Source organism: Thunnus albacares, chromosome 18 (assembly GCF_914725855.1).
Source record: "Thunnus albacares chromosome 18, fThuAlb1.1, whole genome shotgun sequence".
In the NCBI taxonomy this organism is placed as follows: domain Eukaryota; kingdom Metazoa; phylum Chordata; class Actinopteri; order Scombriformes; family Scombridae; genus Thunnus; species Thunnus albacares.
In genome coordinates this window covers 24,903,580-24,927,003 of record NC_058123.1, presented here as the reverse complement: position 1 = coordinate 24,927,003, position 23,424 = coordinate 24,903,580, and the positions used below count along the sequence as shown (strand labels likewise).

At 40.8% G+C, this 23,424-nt stretch overlaps 1 protein-coding gene across 4 annotated transcripts; it reads right to left on the bottom strand.

Annotated features, from left to right (window-relative positions):
• Positions 1–518: 518 nt before the first annotated feature.
• Positions 519–21,674, bottom strand: LOC122967993 (amyloid-beta A4 precursor protein-binding family A member 1-like). Of its 4 annotated transcripts, none has more exons than XM_044332855.1 (14): positions 21,329–21,674; positions 19,079–19,313; positions 14,268–16,256; positions 12,826–13,188; positions 12,196–12,235; positions 11,833–11,978; positions 7,202–7,234; positions 6,820–6,906; positions 6,332–6,532; positions 4,132–4,311; positions 3,146–3,358; positions 2,786–2,905; positions 2,240–2,380; positions 519–1,811 (listed from the first exon to the last, which is right to left on the bottom strand). In XM_044332855.1, the coding sequence occupies exons 3-14, from the start codon at positions 16,173–16,175 to the stop codon at positions 1,740–1,742; spliced, it is 3,504 nt and encodes a 1,167-aa protein (XP_044188790.1). In that variant the 5' UTR covers positions 16,176–16,256; positions 19,079–19,313; positions 21,329–21,674; the 3' UTR covers positions 519–1,739. The 4 variants fall into 4 exon arrangements, with proteins under 4 accessions (XP_044188790.1, XP_044188791.1, XP_044188789.1 ...); XM_044332856.1 differs by lacking the exon at positions 21,329–21,674 and adding an exon at positions 21,173–21,322; XM_044332854.1 differs by lacking the exon at positions 19,079–19,313.
• Between the last annotated feature and the right edge of the window lie 1,750 nt (positions 21,675–23,424).

Here is a 23,424-nt window from a genome sequence, read left to right as displayed (position 1 = left end):
GTATATACATAGCGCTGTGTAAAATGCGTGCATTCTGGGAAGCAGCACATTTTCAAGTGCCTTGTAGCTCTTAATGGACAAAGTCATCAGACGCAGAGTGCATCAAATAGAAACACGTTCCATAATGTGGACCAAACAATAGAGGGTGACTTTTTTTTAATCAAGTCTAATAAAATAGTTCTAGATTTAATCAACTGGAAACTCTTCCATTTTATTTTCCTGACTGACTTCCTTAGTAGGGTAGCACATCGCCTTCACCAAAGAAAAATTACAAGTCACAATAACAGAAACAACATAATGTAAACAATAAAGTACTGAAGGATCTGATAATTACCAGGAAAAAAAACAAATTCACGAGATCTGTCTTAAATAATAAGAATATGAGGTTCTTATTCATAATTATGACATGAGGATCTTTTAAACATAATATTCATATCTGTTAATTATGAAACATGATCTTATTATTACAAGTTTTGTGTCTCATGTATACGAGACGAGAAAAGTCTTTTTTTTTTTTCTGGAACAGACGAACCAGGTAAATGATGTCACAGAGTTCACCTGTTCAAATGTTGCATTAATGAGTTTGCAGTTTGATGAGTTTGTCAGGTTTGAGGTGGATGTAAGCTGTGCAGCGCAGCATTGAGCTGACGCTCTGTATATTTGTCTTTATTTGCCGCTTGCAACAAGAGACAATAACATTTTTATTGCATGTTTTTATATTGAATATACGCTCAAATCAGTCTGACAGTCAGATCAGTCTTTGTACACGGGCACATGAGGAATGTGGTGACGACAATCATGTTGGTTGATCAGTTTCTTTTAAATGTATGTTAGTTTGTGATTTTTTTTAGTTTGTTGTCTTCTGAGTATCACAGAACGGACTCTTGGGAAATTCTAATTAATAAATTGTTTTTTTTTTTACATTATGTCTGTTTGAAAGTGTCACGTTCCACTTTTGTTCTTGGAGCAGTTTGGAGAGATTAAATGTTTTAAGATTTCACACCTAAAGGGCAGTCCACATCAGTTTGAAGTATTTCTGGAGCATTTTTGATGTCACTCATGTCAACACGGAACATTTAAAAATGTAAACTGGTTTTGAGACAGTCAAATTAATAGATTCAATTGATTTGGAAAATATTTTGGAAAGATGATGGCCGTGTTTGACATGTTTCTTGGTACCTCGATGCAGTGATTTCTTGCCGCTCTTGAACTGGAGCTTCATTCATTTTCTGAATTAACAGCAAACTAATCAGTTCAAATCCTGTCGAGTCAAACAAACCAGAATTTACTGCTCGCTGTCTTTTTTTCCATTTATTCAGCAGAATTGTACATGCATTCCCCTTGAACTTGTTCAGTTTAAAGTTGTTCATTATATGGGTTGCCCTGACAACTTATAGGTCCAACATCATTAAAGTACATTCAAATATTACAGCTATTTAACCAAAGGTAATATTTACTCTGTTTGTCACCTAAATATGCACAATAAAATCCACAATTTCTCTTTGGTCAAACATAACACGTCACATTAACACTCGGCCTAGTGAAATAATCTGCCTCCTGCTGTCATACTGTAGATGTACATGTTTACATGACAGTGTACTGTACAGATTAAGGCAAGTCAAGTGATAACAAACAAGAGAGGGATACAGAGAGGAGAAAGGTATTCAAACAACTGAAAGATGGATGGACGGTAGTAAAGATAGACTTTAGTGATGTGGTGCAAAAAGTGAGAGCTGTGTTCAGATGTAGACAGGTTGCTCCTGTGCTGTCAGCAGACGGTACATGGCTGCAGGCATCGTCTTCATGTGGATCTGGAGCACAGACGAACCAAATGATGGGAATTAAAAGGCAGTAATGTGAAATGAGACACTGAATTTTTTTAAGAAAAGATTCTTTAAAAGCATATTTAACTCAACCGTTTCATGCATGAACATTTTTCTAATTTCATTTGTTCTGGTACAATAATAACTATTTTAAAAGGAAACTACAGCTAACTGCAAAATAATGACTAGAACGAACAATATACCGATAATTCTGCCGCATCCTTTGTGCACTGAAAGGCTTTTAAAGTAAAACATCTGTGCACCAAGTGTTGTGTTGTTGTCTTGACAAAAAACACCAACTTTAAGCCACACTTTCATGCAGGCAAACTTTTTGTAGGAACAAATGTCACATTTTTGTATATTCCAGAAATGTGTTATCTTGATTTCAAAAAGGAGACATTGAGAGCTGCTCCTACCTCTCCCATGGCGTTGGACAGGATCTGAACGATCTTCTCGTGAGGCGTCGCCACAACGCTCTGGCTGTTGATCTCGATGATGCGGTGACCGACACGCACGCCTCCTCTCTCGGCGATGCCTCCTCTCATCAGGCTGCAGATCTGCACACACATACACGAACATTAAAAACACAGCAGGGAGGTGACTCAATCCAGCAGCAGAAAAATGTGGTAATTAAATAATTAATGATAGCTTATAAATGTGTAAATGTGTCCTTGAACATCATCAAAAACAACAAATAAATATAAATGTATGCTGCTGGTAAAACCACCTTTTATTAGAACATGGCAGCGGAAAAAGTGCTTTCTTCTGGGTCACTAAGAGTACTTCAGTTCCCTTATTTTTAAAATCTATATTTCTATAAATGTGTGGTTGATTTTCCATGTTTAGGTCAAAGAAGCCAGTAGTGTAAAACTATTTACTGGTTCATTTTACATTGACGGTAGAAGGATGAAGGGGTACTGTGTGTGTGAGCTGTAGTAGCAGTGATCAGTCCTGATACTCACGATGCCGTTCTGGACGCTGAAGCCCAGCTGGTATCTGAGGTCCGGCCTGCGGATGAGCACCATGGTGACAGGCGGGCACCTGACGATGTTCATCTTGATCCTGGACTGAGACTTGAGACCCTGAGGGAGGACAGAGACCGGTTAGCTACAGACACACTAACATACAGTAGAACAAGAGGAGATGATTCTGAGTCTACAGCTAAGAGAAACAAATTGTAATTGTAACAAAACTAATTCTGGGGTTCTTTTGAGCAAATCATTCAAGCAGGTTTAAATTCAGAAATTACGGAAATTCAGGAAAATTAAAAAGACTAAAGAATTTAAATTTAACTCATTTCAACAGAGGAAGCAGCAGCGTACCTTGATGATGCTCTGGCAGGTGCTGAGCGGTAAACCCACCAGGCTCGTCCCGTTTATGGTCATGATCTGGTCTCCAATGTTGAGTCGACCAGACTTCTCAGCCGGACCAGCATGCATCATGCTGGCGATGATGACGGTGGGGAGGATGGAGCCCCAGCCCGACTCCACTATCACCACACCCAAGATCTCCCCCTTCTGCTTCTCAATGTAAACCTGCCAGGAAACAAGTCCAACTTTATTTGTTTTCAAAGACAGTTGAGCTCTGGTAGGTGTGTCACAGAGTTAAGTCATCACACTGAGCCATTTTTCTTTAGTCTTTCCACTTGATGGATAAACTATGGAAATGTATCAACATTCACTGTTAAAATTTTAATTGTTTAAAACCTCTCCTAGTGAGGGAACACAATCCAAACAACAGGCTAGATTAAGGCTGCACATAGTTGGAGCTCCAACAGAGATTGTGAAGAATGTGAGACTACAGCGTGTGCTCAGAGCAGCGAGAGGATGGAGGCGGATCTGAGGCTGGACCAGGTTGAGCATTGTACTGGGGTTAGGAACACTTTTTTAAAACCATATGGCTTTTTTCAGGACCGTCACACAGCTGTGACTACAAAACAAGCTGCTCGTTTGAACCACTGGAAGGCAAACTAACAGAGAAAGCTGAGCAGAAAAAAATCCCGTACTTTGTCCTTTGTGTTACCAGCTTAAAACTTAGAAACAGAAAGTGTTTTACTAAGATTTTTCCCTTTAAATTATTTGCCTAAATTATGGCAAATTAGGGAAACAAATATCCATGACTTGACCTGTACTGAAGGGCAGGTGTGATCTTACTATGTGCAAAATCACACATTAAGACTCATCAATATATGATGTGAAATAGAAAGTATAAAGTAAAAATGTCTCCAGTGATAAACTGATCTCAGTTTCAGCACCACAAGTAAATGAAAAACTCCTGTGACTCTGCTGCCACCTGCTGGTTGACTCACGTCTCTGCAGTTCTCTGACTTGGAGAAGTGGATGAGGTCATCGTTGTACATGTCCTGAGTGTTGAGCAGGTCGCTGTACTCCCTCTGGCTCAGGTCCTCGGGGTCGATGCCATTGGCCCTGAGGAACTCCTGGTAGGCGACGCTGAAAGACTGACCGATGGACTGAGCTATCAGCTGGGCCTGAGAGGTACAGACAAGAGGACTTTAGAATGTCTGGGGGAGTTTTCTCAACAGACAAACTGAGCACAGACCTCATGTTTAAAAGGCTTAGTCACATCCCATTAAGAGAACCATAACCCTAACCTAAACCTTATTCTATCCTCAGCCTTAAAACCAAGTCTTAAAGGATCATTCCTGTTTATTAGAACTTGTGTTTTTGTCTGACCATCATCAGTGCAACAAGTACAATGTTAGTATTACTGATAAGAATGATAGACAGACACAGGTCGTCATACACAAGAGTTAAAAGTCTCAACACCTCTCTCAAACTACAAAGTGAATATTTTTTCATCCGTAATAAGTTTTGCTTACTTTGCAGGAGTTAGATGTGAATGTGTATCAGTTTCTTTGTGCTTTTAAAACAAACAGAGATAGCTCTCTTGTGTTTAGCCTAGCTTAGCACAAACACTGGAAGCAGGTGGAAACTGCTAGCGTAGTGTCAGCTGCCTTCCAACAACTCCAAAGTTGTCATATTTACACTTGAAAATGGGACAATGTGACCTTACAAGCGTTTTTTGGTGCTTTGTACCAACCAAAACCTGCTGATCTTACTGTCCTGATCATAGACTGTATATAAATATGGACGACACATCTCCACTTCCTACCACTATGCAAAACTGAAGCCAAAATATCTCCTTTCCAGGAGCTGCCATCTTGCTTGTGTGATGTTATTTGGAGCCAGAGTCTGTGCAGTAGAATCAGGCAGCAGGATGATGGCCTGATGGAGGTTTGAGAGCATCACACCCCCTTTTAATATCATCTAATGTCTAATTGAAAACAAACTTATCAGAAAAATGAGCACTTGAACATACATCAGTGTGATAAGAACTACCTAAAATGACAGAAACTATCTTTGGGAGAAATTTATTGAACGTGTACTTTGATATTTTAGTTTGGCTCATGTCCCATCCGCTAACATGGAGGCGGCAGGACTTATGAGCTATACTGCAGCCAGACACAAAGGGGCAATCGAGATATTTTGGCTTCACTTATGAGGAGCTGTCATGACATCCATATTTATGCACAATGGTCCTATCATAAATTTCACTCACTTTCTGACTTTAAACAAACCCAGGTGATTCATGGACGTGTGGGTGATTACTTCTCTCGTCAACAAGATACAACATGTAAACAGAAGGTGTATTTTTATACTTGCGCTGAAGGCCAGCTTCAGTTCCCCCTTGCTTCCAGTGTTTGAGCTTAGCTAGACTCAGCATGTCCTGGACCTGTCTCTGTACTCCCACTCTGTCCAACTAGCTAACTCCCAGCAAGACAACAAACTAACATATTTCCCAGAAATGTCAGAGTATTACCGCACTGGCCTGAATATAAGACAGCATTTATTCGAGGATTATGCAATTACATGTTCACATGATCACAAATTCTTTTTGAATGGAGAGAGTATCAGTGTAACACCAGCTCCTACATTATGGGCTGTTTGTAGCATTAATGTTGTTGTCTGTTTATAGTCTTTTAGACACACTATTCTGATGTTTTTACTGCAGAAACCGACCGCGGACTGAAACATCTGTCAAACAGCAAAGAGTAACAGCTGTCACAGATGATGAGGAGCTCAAAAAAATCAGTCTGAAAAAAGCTGTCAGAGAAAATGATTCTGACCAATTCCAAGAGTCTGACAGGAGACAGTGTGAATGTGTGACTGATAGACAAGATACAAGGCTTCAAGGATGAGGACTCTCTGGTGTGAAGTGAGTTGTATCTTTTTTTCAAAAACATTTGTTGGAAAAGTGGTTGGTTGTCTTATGTTCAGGCCAATAGAGGGAAGTATGTCACAGTCAGCCATGCTGGATTCTTTTTGCTCGTCTCACCTCAACTTTACTTTGATCAAATTTTGATTTTTTGGTTTCACTGACCGCCAAGACAGTGACGAGCAGCAAACCCAAATACGAGCTTCAATATCATTCATGATTTATATGCTAATAGATGACGATGACGACCAAATTTTGAATCAGTAACTCACATCCTCGGACTCGAAGACGTGACAGATCATCCTGTACAGCCGTCTGTCGTCGTGGGTCATGGTGGTCTGCTCAGCGGTGTGGTCCAGGTTGTCCTGTGCGCTGCGGGATCGGACCATCTTCCCCCGGGCCATCAGCACCACCATGTTACCGATGTCGGCTATGTAGGAGATCGTCCTCAGTGGCAGGTCCATTATAGACTCCTGGTGGCCGAAAACAGACATGAGGTACTCTAAATTAATCCAAGAGGAAATTGATAAGAGGACAGTAAAGTTTTCTCCAAAGTTTTTACCAAATGTTCAGTTTTCTTTGAGTAGCAGGTAATAACTCACTACTGTGACATCACACCTAAAGAGCCACATTTTTTTTAAAGAGGTTTGGAACATGCAACATGTTTTTGAGTCTTTCTTTGTATGATCACAGTTTTCACAGTATTTAAGGCTGTAATGTATTGATTGACATGGTAAGGAATGCATATTTATTTCTATACCTGAGTGTCTGCATTGAGGACTTTGATCCTCTGCGTGGACATGAACAGATCCACCTCAGCGGTAGACGGACCCTCACCGTCGGGGCTCTGCACAGCCGGAGAGAAACGACAATAAAGGAAGTGAAGAGAAGAAGCAACAGGTTGATGAACAGCAGCGAAGGAGGAGAGGTAACAACTCGTGCAACACACAAAAATTATACTGGAGGTAAAAAATAAAGAGAAGAGGACAACAAAAACGTAAACAAACGTTATAAAAATACATCTGCATAAAAGGCCTTCTATATAAAGACAACTGCGCTGACGTCCTTGTCAACATGAGTATTCATGCTTTACATGAAACTTACAAAGTCACAGAGAGAGTGAACAAACACAGAGAACGTACCTTTTTCCTGTTCTTCGCCTGCTTCTGAGCAGCCTGCAGTGATCAGAAAGCAGAATACAGACTCAGAGAGAGACTAATCAAGAAATCAAAATCGAAAAAATAGCTTTTTGAGGTGGATGGACAAAAAAAACCCGGATCGCTTCATTCTCTGTGGACCGTCTCTATTCCAAATGCCAAATTAAGGGACAAAAAGACCTTAAAGGTGTATGTTTTGTATGTGTGCATGTGTGTGTGTGTGTGTGTGTGTGTGTGTGTGGGAGGACAGTGATGTTACTGTCTATCACATCTGACAACAGCAGGCTGCCAGAGGTCTTTGCAGTAAACATTTTCAAAAGTTCCCTCTTCATCTATGTGACACAAACGACCCCGGAGGAAGAGAAGCGACCTCGTGTTTCTGGCAGACGTCTCATCACAGCTTTGTGTTTCCAAATCTTAGCTTGCGCCACAATTTCTCTAACTACATCTGTGCTGTTTCAAGGTTTAAAAATCCACCTCTGTCTGCTCATCTTCATCAGCAGAGATGTGATTACAGTGGAAATTTAATTCAGTTCAAACTAAGGTTTATTTCACTTCAGTAGAAGAGGCCCTGATATGTTGTATACTTTGTGAAAGTTATATTTAGAATTGAATGATTTAAAGTTATTATAATGAAGTTGTTGTTGCTAAGCAGCAGTTGATATCGTTGTATACTGACTTGCAGATTTTGTTCAGTGTAAGTAATTACTGTTAGTGTTAATAGGTGTTTTCCACCACGGATGTTTTTCCATGTCACGGTAGGAAAAGCACAAGTGTTACTAATAACATTAACAGTGGCTCTGTGCTACTTAGGTGTCCCAGTGAGTCATGACAGGCTGACAGTGAGCCAGCATGTACATTACCAAGACCATGAAACTGAAGCAGCTAAATGGAATTCAGCCATCATTGATTTAATCACTTGCACCTTTCCTACTCTGACATGTCAGCATTCTGTGAAAAAGACTTAATATACAAAATCTCATTCTTGGCAGTTTGCCTGGTAAATACACTCTCTGCATGCGTGTTTGTACTATTTACACTCAACAACTTATCATCATGTTTGAAAAGACAGACTGTCTTTCTGCTAAAAAGAGTGGTGAGTCTTTTTCTAAAGAAATGACCTAGTTAATTGCATCGAGTTATTTCCAGACAGGTAGTTAGCAGTTAGCTCAGTAGTTGTTAAATGTTAATGATGGACAGCAGGTACTGTAGATAGACAACTCTGGTCAGAATCTACTGGTTAAACTGGGATGAGTTTGTGATTATGACTGGTACAAACTTATCTTGTTTAATACTATGTAGACCTCAAACAGACGTTTATAGAAAATAATCACAATTTCAGTTGCAATTGTAATATTGGTAAAAAAAAATAAAATAATGAAAATTAAAAATATATATTTTTCACAAATTTCACAAAGCAGTCAGTTGTGTTTTTTAAGGTCAGTCTCACTCAGATTTAAAAAGGTCAGTTCACCCAAAACAAATAACCCAAATTTCATTCATCTCACAATTTAGTCTCATTGTATTACAACTGTTTTCTTTTCATGATTAGAGACTGTACTGTTACACTTACAACTGTAAAAAAAAAAAAAAAAAAAAAAATTTAAAAAGATGAATTGGAGGTACTGACACCAACACTGATTAAACAGTATTGCTGACACTGATGACAATGAAGTATTTAAAAAAAACAAACCCTGATAAAGACTCTGTGCCTGAACACGTTGGTTGAATTAAGAACAGACTTTCCAGTAAATCAGCAAGCGCTGCCAAGTTATCGTTTACATTTAGAAAGCAAATAACTAAATGCAGTTTTGACTCGTCAGAATTTGACATTTTGGCTTTTCCCCTTTACTATGACCCATCATTTTGTGCCAGCAGCTCCTGTCTGGCCTCATGTTGCTTTGAAATCTCACTTCTATAGAAAGATTTTACTGTAATCAGATCAGTGTTTCCCTTGTAATTGTACAACGAGAACCCCCACCAGGCCAAAAACCAATTTCTTTTTAATGCCAAAAATACCGCCAAATTATTCGGAAAATAATTTGGGACTCTGTGGGACACTAGGGACACTCCATGTTATTGCCTGGGAAAATCTTGGTAGCGTAGCTCCTTTTAAGGAGTAGAGCAGTGTGTAATGTGTGTGCGTAGCGAGTACAAAGACAAAGCCGTCAACCTGAGGGAAAACACTGCAGATCTCTATTAAAGCTGACACATATTTCTCCTAAGTGTTTATTTACTGTAGTCAGGAAAATGTCTTTGTGTAAGCGCTGTTGCAGAGACATCAGTCTGTTTCACACACGCAGCTGGACGGCTCCGCAGGCTGTGTGCGTCACATCATCACGAGCTGGAGTCTGACTACTGACTTGTGCCGGATGTCACCGTATATCACTCTGTTCACAGCAGTCATGTCAACTTCAGTATTTCAGTTTTTATAGGTAGCAAACAACTTGTATAATAATCTGTCTTTCTACACCGTCCGGCACTTCCCTGTCTGTTGAGTTAGGCGGATAAAATCAGTATCATGTTTCATAAAAGATATTTTTACAGACAGACTTTTATGTAATTTGTTTTCACCTATTTAAATGTCGGTGTAATTTACCATTATACTGGTGTTTTATGTCTGCATTTTTGTCAGTTTGTGAACTTGCAACTATCATCTTCCATCTGGACTATTTGGACAAAATATTTTTGTTAATATGTTTTTATATACTGGCAAATTCTTATTTACACATAAATGCATTTTTCTGAATTGATGAATCTGTAGAACATTTACAATCATGCTGCTGTTATTATTTACTATAAGATCATAAATGTGAGAGAATATAAATTCACTACATATATTTTCACTCTTCAAAAATAACTGTTTTGTGATTAAGGGGAGTTTAAATCAAAGGGAAGTTTTACAATTCTTTACGTATTGAAAATGCTGACATGCAAGGAACGCAATACAACAAAATATGCTCCACAATACAAGCCATTGGATCGGTATTGATCCTGATACTGACCTTATTAAGCTGATCGGGTATCAGCCAGACGTGACTGATCCACAATAAATACAGTCTAATGGTCTGTTCATTTGCTTGTTGTTGTATAAAGTCACTGCCGATACTGACTCATCACTTCCTGCATGAGCTTCACAATAGAGGCATTTTAATGTGAAGTATGTAAAGGCCTTTATTGTCAACCCAATAGCAATGACATCTGCTGTTAGCTAACGTTACCAAAGATCCCCTAAGCCTCATTAATTTAAACATTTTCTTGAATTTTATTTTGTTGGGAGGTTGTTTTGAAACATTGTAATAATGCAATTTCGTAAACCTAACATTATAATTAAAATGCGCACAAGCCTAAAAAACGATGTTTGTGCAGTTTAGTTACAGCCTCACGTTACCTCACACATACAAGAAACAGGAGCTTAAATTCGGGAAGAAAAGAGCGCTAATATCGGACTAGTAAGTGAGACGTCAGCTCACCCAGACTGTTATACAACCAACCTCCTCTCTGCAATTTACATTCTAAAAAAGTAAGATGACTTATTCATCCCCCCTCATCATTATACAGTTTCTAACCTTCTCCTTCTCTGTAGGTTTATCTCCTCTCAGACCTTAACGAAGGCGATGTCCTGGAACTGTCAGTCAACCGGCCAGAAAGCAGAGTTCAGCTTAGCTCGTCCTCTTCCTGCCTCTGACTTTCTTCGCACATCTCTCCAAAATGGCAACGTCTAACTGCTTATCTCTCATACTCCAGTGGTTCTACACCGCCAGCCCTCAACTGACTCCAACTGACAACTATGTTCACACAGGCTGTACAAATCCATTTTTTTGGTGTATCCGATATCCTCTCTGTATAGTTCATGTCATGTCAACAGCAAATGAAACAAGCCACATTTATAAACACTGTTATAGTTAGTTTGATGGCTGCGATCGAAGTCAAAAGTATTCCCCCCCTTGTATGATGAGTGTTTGACATCATGCACTGTGACGGGAGCAGAAAGCGGGGTCTACAGTCTCCGGGGCCTCGCAGCCTTGAAATACAGTTTATATAACATCCAGTGGAGCTGAGGAGAGGAGCCTGTATGACTGTGGATCAGGAGCAGTGATCTGTGGATGATGCGCTGCCCACAAAACTGGGGACTTTTTCGCCCCCCGGCTGTGTTGCCTGGGCGAGGATTTCTGATGTTAAAAGACCCAAATATGAAGCGAACCACTGTTACATCACTGATGATGTGTCCTACTGTGTAAGAAAAAAGCAGTGACTTTCAACTCTGAGCTCTTTGATGTCTGTTGTAAGTAATATTTATTTTTATAAGAGTCATATTATATTTATTTAAGAGTGTAAACCCTTAATATATAGTTCAACAAGCTGTAATGCACTTAAAATCATCTTTTACCAGACTGTCTGAGGAGATATGAAATCATACATTTTATTTCTATGCCAAGGTGATAAAATCATATATGTATGTTTGTTCTCTAGAATTGCATAAATTTGTCCACAGAGGCAGAAAAATGATGTATATTTAGAGTTCAAACTCTGCTCTTCCTCTTTCTCTATGATGAGCACACAGAATGAAAACAAATTACAAAAGTACATGTGCGTAATTGTAGTTTTGCTCTCACCCGGACTCTGCTCATAGCCTCCTGTGCCTGCTGCATGCGGGCGCTCTTTGTGGGCGTCCTCTCTGACAGCAGGTGGGTGCAGCCCAGGTAGGTCGCTGCAAAGATGATCCCGTCAATAAGGTCTTCAGGGTCACATGGTCCTGGGACTGCGTGAACCAAACACATCCATTAGGAACATGTATACAATACATATAGACATACATACATACTGCATGTACATATTAGAAAGTGAAGCTACAGCATTGATCTTGCAAAACTACAGCCACCATTGGAAAATGAAAAATAAACACAGGCAAACCTATACAGACTGTAAAATGTTTTTAATCTTCCGACAGTATGATTTTCATGCGGGAGTTCACTTACCATCCACAAATGTGGGAAACGAGGGAAGAGATCTGCGAATCTATGAAGGCAGAAAAAAGAAAAAAGCTACATCACCATCCTTATTACTTCTACTCACATACTGCAGCTTTCTCCTAACTCATTTAAATTCTGCAGGACTACTACTGCTGTCAGCCATTTAGCTGCTGGCAGATAACACATTGTAAAAGATCTTTGCAGGACTTATCACCATACTCGTGTCTCTACCCAAACCATACTTCTTTTTTTTTTTATTTCTCCAGATTTGAGATGGGTTTCATGGGGCTGAGGGTCAAAAAAATATTGTTACTCAAGAATTCAAAGTAATGAGTTCAGCGGTGAGTGAAGAGATGGTTCAATATTTTCAATTGTGGAGCTTGAGTGGAATTGTTTTTTAATCAAAAACTAGCAAAATGAGTTGATAACAACAGCAAAACATATTTAGCTGCAAAACATCAATTTGATTATCTTACATGTGATTTTGTACACTAAATATATTCATTTCATCATTGTCAAATGAATTTCAACCATATAAACCATCCACACTGGATGGGGAAGTGCTGCTGTTGATGCTGCTGTGATACTGGGCTATACAGAACATGACTTATGGACACTGGGAGGTTCAACTCTCACCTCCTGGATAGACGGCTGCTGCGGAGGCGACTGTGGCTGAACATGTAGCCGCGGCTGTTGAGGTGGAAGCTGTTGATGCTGTGGTTGATGCTGATGTTGACGTTGTTGATGCTGATTAGGCGGCATGTGTGCGTACGGTTGTGGCTGTGTGTATGTCTGCGGCTGCCTTGCGGTGTCCCTCTGTTGTGACTGGTGGCCTTTATGGTGATGATGGTTGTGTTGGGGTTGCTGTTGGTGATAATGTTGGGGATGAAGAGCTCTGGATGATTCGGCTCTCAGCGGACTAACCGGCTCACGAACCGGAACTGAGGCGTATCGGGATGGAGACTCGGACAATGACTGAGAGGGGGACTGAGGAGAGGACTGAGAGAAGGAAACGGAGAGAAAAGAGAAAAGGAACATATCACTCTTCTGAAACTGCAACGCATCTAAAACCACTCATGCTGACACCTTATTCAGACAATACATGATTCAGGACTTGGGCATGAATCCAAGTAACAGAAAATGAAATTAAAGCCAGGGATGTAAATCTTGTAGTAAAACTTCCAGGAAGCAATCAAATCAAATTGAATTATTGCAGCACTGCGGACCAAACTCCTTGGGCAATGTCACTCATCAGCACAACCTCAAAGGGATAGTTCAACAAGAAACGTTAAGAAATAACTAAAAAAAACCCACAAATTCTCACTTTTACATGTTATGTGCTAAGATACATGTGTAAATAAGGCTGTTTTGGAGACAGTAGACAGACTGTGGACAGAACAAGGCTCATAGTTTCCTCCTGCCTCTAGCCTTCATGCTAAGCTAAGCTAAGCTAACCACATCCTAAAAGCAGGATGAAGATTGATATTGAAGGTTACAAAAGCTCAATTTTTTTAAATAAATCATAAGTGTAGGGCTATTTATTTTTAAAATCAAAAAAAAGGTGAAAAATATTATAATATGCAGTTTCACTATTTTTTTACTGTGAGGGACTGACAGTTACTTTAAGTTAAAATTATTCTGAGCTGCCATCAATATGAGAGGACCCTGTTAACTGTAAACCATACAAAATAGAAAAACAGGAGCATAAACAACTAGGTCAAAAAATGTGTCTAACCCATCTACTCCTTTTAAAAAATCTGAGTGTAAAAACAAATCCATATCTATCCTGTCCAGGTGCTGAGTTCAAAAAACTGCAACTCTGTCTTGTATCTCCCCAAGGACTTTCCATACTGCAAGTATGTGTATTTATTACTTGATGAAGAAAAGTGCAATATCAGGTGCACAGGAATCAAACCAGTTAAAGAGCCAATTTAGGCTTGAAATATTGATTTTCTTTGTGTAATAAATAAAAAAATGTCTACAGGAGTTGATGACAGCATGGAAAGTCCTTTGGAAAGGAACATTTCTCACTAAAAGACAAAATAATAAACATTAATGATGAAAGAAGTCATACTAACATGGCCCGCCGCTGTCTGCAGTGGGTATACATCCTCTGTGGGGCTGACCTCCTGCCTCATCACCCAAATCGGCTCCACAGGCTGGTCAGGTGTGTAGGGGGAACGTACTGTCTTAGTCTTAACCTCCTCAATCGCCTCCTTGATGTCTTTAATCGCCAAACTGATGGCGTCTCCTGAGCCTCTCGTACCTTCCTCTCCTGCTGTGACACCCAACACGTTCCGCTCATCCTGGATCTCACTGGAGCTGCTCTGCCCAGACGAGGGGCTCTTAGCCTGGGTTTCTGCTTGTCTGGGTGCACGCCTTCGACTTTTGGGAATGGGGCTTTGATTGGCGCTGTTCCCCTCTCCATCAGACTGACCGTCATAGTGGTGCAGTCGGCAGCCAACAGAACGGTCTAGCGGAGAGTGATGTGAACCGCGGTCTCTGCCCTGCCTTGGGGCATGATGGGAGCCCTTGGTGGGGGGAGGTGGAGCCCCTTTTTGTACATTCTCCTGTCTATGGCTGGTAAAGGGCTCTTGGCGGGACTCATGCTGGGCCTCGTTGGGCTCAGTCCTCCAACCGCCCTGCCTACGAGGTTCTCTGTGTAACTCAGGGTAGGAGGTCTTAAGGGGCTCAGGAAAAGAGTTAGGATGGGATTTTGGCTCCGAGTATGACTCGTAGACCGGCTCTGAGTAAGACTTTTGGTGGGACTCTGTATAAAAGTCTGCATAGGTTTTTGGATAAGATTCAGAGCAGGAAGTGGAGTGGGACAGTGAGCACGATTCAGAGCAATCTTCATCTTCTTCATCTTCTTCCTCTTCTTCAGGTATCAGGTCGTGGTCGGGCAGAGGGCTCATACTGTTGTCCTCACTGAAGTGGTCCAGCTGGGGGAAAGGTGGAGCATCAGGGGAGGAAGGAGGAGTTGGAGAGTGGAGCGGCGGCGGGCTGTGGAGAGGTCCATCCATACTGAGCGAAGCGGCGCTCTCCGTGTCAGAGCAGAGATCAGTGATTTCACTTCCCTGAGCTGCGATGTCCTCCACTACATCATCTATCACTTCTTCCTGATCCTCCTCCACCCTCTCAGCATGTTCCTCTGCTCCGTCTTCGACTGTCTGCATGTCGTCATGGCTGCAGCTGGAGTGACCTGTGGTTGAGTCCTGGTCTCCATCATCCTCTGCCTGTTCTTGTTCTTCGTCCTTCTCCTGAACTTCCTGCGATTCCTCCTCACACTCTGCATTACACTCCTGGAGGTCCTCCTCTGCCTCAGCAGGAGGAGTGTCTTGCACGTTATGAGTTGCTGGACCAGGTGAGAGGTGGGTGGGGGTGACAACAGCAACGGGAGTCTGGTGAGGAGATCCCCTGTCTTGCAACTGGTCCTTTAGAGTATCTTCTGGTGGGCTTTGCTGCACCTGCTCCTCTGCTGGTTCTTCTCTCTTGTCTGCACCAGGTGAGGAGTCCTGTTTCTCTCTGATTGGTTGCCTCTGTCTGTGACCTCTGTACCTGGGGTTTGGGTCACCATGGCGGCGGTAACGGGTGACAGCAGGGCGGTGTTGCTGGACAGGACGAGGTTCAGTATCTCGACTTTCAGGGGAAAAAGCCACCTCCGAGATAAAACCAGGACTCTGAGCCTGGCTTTGGCCCTGCCCTTGCCCTGATGTAGGCCGTCTGCGATGCCGTGGGGGTCCACGACCTGTGGGTGGGTGGTGGTGGTGGTGGTGGTGAGGAGGGTGATGATGATGATGATGGTGATGATGATGGGGATTCGGTTCCCCATCCTGGTTGAGCATCTGACATGGCCTCCAGGACCGACGTACGGGAGGTTCCCCGGGTGTCGTCCCGTTGGGTTGCCTGCTCCTCTGAGGCACCGAGGTCACCTTGTGCTCCTCGCCTGCTTCCCCCGTTGCCTCTCCCTGATACTTATGGCTCATGGCTGTGGTTTGATCTGACTTCAATTTTCAGAACATGCTCCTCTCATCTCCAAGGAAACCCCGCTCATACAATGACACAGTCTGGAAGAAACAGAGACAGGATGTAACAGGAGTCAAATCACACACAAGTGGTCAAAGGAAAGGTTAAACATGCTGATGCTAAACACCGCTTCATTTTTTCTCACATTTTTTGAAATAAACTATAAAAGCCTCAGTATGCTTCAAACAAAGTATTTGACAAATTGTCATTGACTAGGTGTGTGGAGGTCTGAAAGTGGGAAGGGTTTGAACTTCTCTTTCCAGCTCTTTTCATTCAATATTCACACAGCTACTTCCTTTCATGTGTGCAACCAAGCAAAACACCATGAACACCTTCGACTACAGTCTGTCCGGACAGTGTGCCACTGTCTCCATTTGAACAATTAATTATATAAATTGGGTTCTTGGAAAGAGATCAGGAAGACACTGGGATGCAGCAGAGAGGAGCAGTTGACGGCAGGCTTTCTTTCCTGCTTTTGGGTGTGGCCACTCAGGACAGGTATAAATACTTCTACTTTTAGACAATTGGACGACACAACACACAAGCTAATTAGTTAGATGCATACTGCGGCCTTTAATTGATTAACTGGAAAGAAAAAAGTTGGGCTGTTATTTGCAGTCAAAGCAACTAGAGGCTACCCCCAGTCCATATTCAACCTGCCTACTTCTAGTTTGACCAGTCAAAATCACATCAACATTTCTTTTCTCACAAATCTAAATTAAGTTGCATCAAACTGTGGTCCTTGACTTGTCATATGAACTTCTAAGGTGAACAACAGGAGACCAAAATGATCCTGCTTTCTGGCAGTGTTATAATACATACAGTCAGACAGTCACCATGTTTAAAGCTGGAGTGCGGGACTTTGACATATAAATGAAAGTCTGTTACATTCAAGCCCTTGCCGAACAAGTTCACACAATGCTGATTAAGCCTATTGCCGCCAGATAAATATCTCTGTATTTCACAGTATACCAGGGTTTTTTAAAAATCTGGTGTCTGTGTCAACATTCCCACGCTGGCACACTGGTAGTGATGCGTTTTATGTCGACCATCAATGATTGGTTTGCGACAGTTGACCAGGGCGGACGGTCCTCAGTGTCCCCCGACTGCGTTGCGTCACCAGAGTAGGGACCGACTTACGTAAAAAGCGATGACACGTGTTTGCGTAATTACTCTCACTGCCAGAAGGGGGAGACAAGAGTTCCGCACTGCAAGTTTGAACTTATATTGCTTTCATCAAGTTTGCATTTCCTTCATTTTGAAAATTTACATGCCACTATGGTTAATTGGTAAAAGACCCTGATGAAGGATCAGTGCCGAAACCCATTGCCAAGTTGTTTTTCACACTATGGCTAATTAATCCACCACCCCAACATCTCTCTGATTTCAGATTACACACACACACAAAGGAAATATTGAGAATCAGACCGGGGACTCCCTGTCTCTATACTGCTAATACCAAAAACCTAAATCCTCTGGTATTCATCTGGGTGAACAGTGCACTTTAATCTGCACCACACTCATCCATCCACCAGCAGCTGGCAGATGGCACACGACGGGAGAAGAGAAAAGTACGAGGAGGAGGAGGCAGGGCAGGAGGACAAGGAGGGACATTTCTCTGGTATCAGATAAGACCTGACAGAGAGAGATGGATAGGGCAGCGATCTGAATAATAAATGCCCTCTGTGAATGAGAAGGCCAGTTTTGATATTTATTTAATATGACCAGGCTATCAGGGTATCCATCAGTTATCTCCTATCGCAGGCTTAACTGTGTCTGGGGTCAACAAGCTGAGAAAGGACACTAAATGTTTCAGGAATAAAAAATGGTTCCAGAAAAGGTCACTGATGTAGAAAACTACAGTCTGATTTAAAAAAAGATCCAGGCTAAAGCTTGTTTACGAAGCCTACATAACCGCTTTAAAGCATTCCTCATTATTGCTACTCCATATGTTTCACTAAAGCTGCTTTCATAAGTTATTTATATGACCTTAATGATCAGAAGAATCCATAAATGTGAGACCATATACATGAGATGTTGAAGTTTTCTCCTTAACCAAGCTCTGTATGTAATGGTTGCCATAACAACTGATATTGTTGTTTATACTAAAATCAGAACACATTTTTGGCAAAATCTGAGAAAGACTGAAGTAAAACCGGTCTCAGGAGGCGGTTATCTTTAGTGTTTTCTCTTACTTTTGTTACAAAGGACTGCTGAGCAACAGAAAATTCAATCTTTAATTGTCACTAGAACCCATAAATATGTGACTGTATGCATAAAACTAAGAATCTTTTCTTAAAGATTTCTTGCACTAACAAAGTACTTAATAGGGTTTTAAGGATATCTTACCTACAGTAGATCACTCAGGTAATCTTGAGTAGAGTACAGAATAAAATTGTTATTTGTGTTTTATATTATGATTACTTCAAATGTCTCACGAAAATCTGTGAAAAATGGGACCAAAAAAGATGTGACTTAAGTTTAATTTGTGCAATATTTTTCGGTAAGGACATCTCAAAAGAAAAATAGATTCTAAGCTTGCTTATAAGTGAATGCTGGATTGACTCTTAGTTCTTGTTTATCTTTGTAATAAGTTAATTTGCAGTGTGTTGGATCTACTGCATTAATGTGAGTGGATTTCTAGTAACCTACAATAGCATAATGATAAGCTCACTCCTATCTCCTCTCAAATCAACCCATTTCATATTGTGGACTGAGAGGCAGCAGAAGGTTTACTGACGTGGTTGTCACCTTACATGCGCAGATAAATACATTTTAGACTTTGAAAAATCGAATACAGTGGAGAGAGAGAGAAGACACAGAGGGCAAAGGTTAATGTTTATCCCGTAATCTGAGCACAAACCACAACTGCCAGGGAGGGAACATGGAGGGACGCAGCAGGAGTGAGGGCGGACTCCCGGGGTGGCTAATGTCCCTCTCTGCCTGGAGCTCAGGACTGGATGGCAGAGGTTGGGTGCCTCAGAGGGAGGGTCAGGGAGAAGGGCTTGCCCGGGTCGCAGATGGCCCTGGCAGCGCGGCGGTGTCTGCAGAGCTGTGAGCCGAGCACTGCACTTCCATCTGTCAGGCTGCAGTGAAAGCTGCAGGGAGGAGGATTTACTAGCCCATTAGCTCTCTGATCTTATACTGATAAACACACACTGACAACAACACGTGCAACACGAACTTATAAGGACCTTCACTGATTATATCGATGCAGCCTTAGACCTTTTACAGCGTATGCCTAAAACTAGGACTGGATAACACTGACAAAAAAACAATATCACAATATTTTTGACTGAATTAGTGTTGTCTCTAACAAGTGTTATCATTACTGGTTAATCTGTCAATTGTTTTAATTAACTGATAAATCATTTAGTCTATAAAATGCCAGGAAATGTGAAAAATGACACAATTTCCCAGAACTTAAGATAATGTTAATACTATGAGGATATTCTGGAAACAATCAGCTGTCATGTGAATATGACGAAACATTCACTGTTCATTTTACTCACCCTCAACAATCAAATGAGCTGAGAAAACTATCATGTAACCAAAATATAAATCTGTTCAGTTTATTGCTTGTTTATCGAGGACCTTTAAGCTGGTTTACACATGCAGTCCCTGTGCAGGATTTACAACCAGTACAGTAACCACAAGAGCAAGATACCATTTCTCAAATATCCAAGAGCAGTAAAAATAAAAAATAAAAAAATCCTTGTGAATCTTTTAGATTAAAAGCTGATTTAGAAATACAGGTTTCAAAAATGATCCTAGACATTGTGTGATCTTAAACCATGATTTTACAATCTGAAATTTGAAGTGATTAGTTTAACTCTAATAGACTGATAGTAATGCAATGATCGGGAAAAGGTGAGATTTAAAGAAATTAATAACCAGAATTATGTATACAGCATATCACACCGTTATATTGTATTGAAACATTTAATACTGAGTATCAATTTCACCCTAAAGTCAGACCCTAATACTGCACTAACCTTTAAACTGTTTCTACGCCTGTACACACTACCTGCCTAAATCCTAGCTGAACTGATCAACTAGTCAATCAACAAAAAAAATGATCATTACTTTTGATAATCAATTAAATATTTATGTTTTTCTGGCAAAAATGGGAAACCTTAGCTAGTTCCAGCCTCTTATTTATGATGATTTGCTGCTTTTCTTTGTCTTATGTGATGTTTAACAGAATATCTTTGGGTTTTGACTGCTGGTTAGACAAAACTAGGGATCTGAAGAGGTCACCTTAAGTTCTGGGAAACTCTGATGGACATTTATCACTCTGTTTTCTGACATTTTAAGGACAATACAATGACGAAAATAATTGGCAGATTAATGCATAATGACAGTAGTCATGAGATGCAACTGTCCTCACTTTGGAGCATTCTCTTCACCTTTCTATTCTTGAGCGCATGATTCATCTCTCTCTGTCTCTCTCTCTCTATCACACACACACACACACTCACACAAACACACAATGACAGAAACACCCATTCAGAAAGCATATGGTCCATGTTGCGATGCATCAATAGTCCTATTACTGACATGGTGTTTACATGTAAACTACGCCATTGCTCCAGAGGGAGAAAATTAATCCACGCACAACAAGTACCAAACTGTCAAGTGTATTTCAAGGTTTAAATTCCCCCAAATGGCCTTGAACGATTTTATTATATTAAAAAGGGTCAAACTAAGACCTTCCTTTTGGCATTGGTGCTCATTATCAATTAACGATCAGTCCTGTAGGCCCACTACTACTACTGTCTGAATTATGCTTTTAGTCAATGGTGCAATTCCCAAAGGATCAGGATGTTCTGGTTGTAATGCACTCATGTAGGCTACTGGGAATTACATACAGTATCTTTCACTGTATCCCAGCGCCTCTAACGCCTACTTAAAAAGCTGCATTTTCTGAAGATACAAATGTAAAGCAAACTGTCACCTGTCTAAATGCCTCCCTCTCTCCATCCTGACGGACCAGGTTCAATCTCCGCAGGTGTCGGATCCGCCATCAGCGAAAACAACCTGACTGTTCTCACGCGGTATTGACCCACAAACCCGGTCTCCCCGTCACCGGACATGACATTTCGTCATTTACCTGCATGTCAGTGGATGAGAGGCCCGGGTCCGGCCGCTGCAGCACACATCCTCGTCCCTCTCTCTCACCCTCCAGTGCCTGCTCGCTTGGCTCGGCTTGGTTTGGCTCGGCTTGTCCCTTCAGACAACTTGCTCGGATTAAGCGGAGCCCCTCCTCCTGCACCGTGACATCAGAGCGGATTAGCGATGCACAAAGCGCCTTTACAAACGCTGCTGATGCTGGCTGAGCAGGCACAAACAGTTCTTTACGGCCATGAGTGTGGCCTCATCCACCTACTCCATCAGCAGCAGCCTGCAGCCTGCAGAGTGCTGCTGCTCAGACACCCTGCTGCACTCTCACGGCCTGACGGTGGTGTCGCTGTTTCTTACCTGCCTGTGGATCCCTCCGGTCTACAGTGAAGTCAGGAACCTGGGGCACTTTTTGGTAGATTTACCAAGAAAATTGAAGACTACCTCAAGTGTTACCTTTAGACCTTGTTATGGATCTCTGCTATATTTCTATAAAGAAAATAGGTTGCCAAGTAAAATGCTTTGGAAACACATCAAGAACTCCTACCTCACTCCATGACATGTTCAAGTAAAATGGGACAGCTGGTAAGGTAAAATGGGACAGTCACAGATGGTTGTTTTCAAATAGGGTGATGTCAAAATTGGCCGATTGAAATTTACAGGTCTAATTAGCTTACAATTTTCAATCTTTTTTAATGAAAAGTTAGGTTACATTCATGATTTAATTAATTAATGCCTGAAATGATGAATGGATTTAATCATTAAAAAAACTCGAGCTCGAATAACAATACACACAGTGGGAGTGTGATCTCATTCACTGTTCAGGTTGCCATTACTTCACTATATCTTTACATAGCAAATAGTTGTTTGCTGACATCCAGTAAGGCTCTATGTCATTTATTGGACCTTTAATATTTTGTCCCATTTTACCTAATGCATTCAGGTAAAATGGGACAGTCCCTCAAAACCCTTTCCCATAAAAGGTAAAGTGTATTGTGAAAATATTTCAATTATAAGCCAAACGGTTAATAAAATGCAACACACTACTGTTTTTGGTGTTATACCCTTATTGTTTTAGCTGCAGAACTCTTATTACCAAAAAGAGAAAATCAGCATGCCACATGGTGTACCAAGCAAGTTCTGGGACCAGTGATTTCAAAAATCTGCCCATCTTAGTTATCTCAGACCCATCAAAATTACTGTTTCATGTAATGGACATTTGTAGCAACAATGCAATAACATGTTTGGTGATTGGCTCCTAATATTTAAAGAGCCCAAGACATAAAAACCTTATTTGTCCCATTTTACCTGATGTCCTCCATTACCTGACTTCACCCTACACATGATGCTCATGGACCACCTGTACTACTAAAACACCTGTGAGAGCTGAGCAAGTGGAGACAGTGGTATTCCACCAACTTATTTGTATCCGGTTATCATTTTTATGTGTTGTTGTCTAAGGATGATTTTTTTCTTAAAGACAAATGTAAGTGATACTTGAAAAAAATAGAATTTAAAATTCTTTAGATAACACTACCTACTTACTTTAAAAAAAAAAAAAAAAAAATTGTTGCCAGTGTCCACAAAGACTGTCTTACTGAAGCAAAAAATATTCCACCAGCTGTGCAATTAAATGGTGGCTAATCCATCCAGCTAATCAAAGATGACATATCCTTGTTTTTTCCAGTCTATGATTTTTAAATTATTCACCACTGAGTCTCTTAAACTTAATAATAAGAGATGTTAACAGGGATGATTTAAAGTGATTTAGGTAAGATAGCTTTAACTTTTGCTTTTTTATTATATTCTCCTATTAATTTATGTTTTATTGACATTATATAATTTATTTAATATGTAATACTAATACTAAGTGCTTTTTATATATTGTGACAATGATGATAATTATGACATGGCACCTTAGGAAAAGCACAGGTGTAAATAATAAAAGGAATCATAGCTGAATTTCATTTAGCTGCTTCGAATTCGAGGCCCTGCTACACATACATGTTGGCTCACTGTCACACTGTCATGGTTTACTAGGACACTTGAATAGGATGGAGCCATCTTTTATGTCATTAGTAACACCTG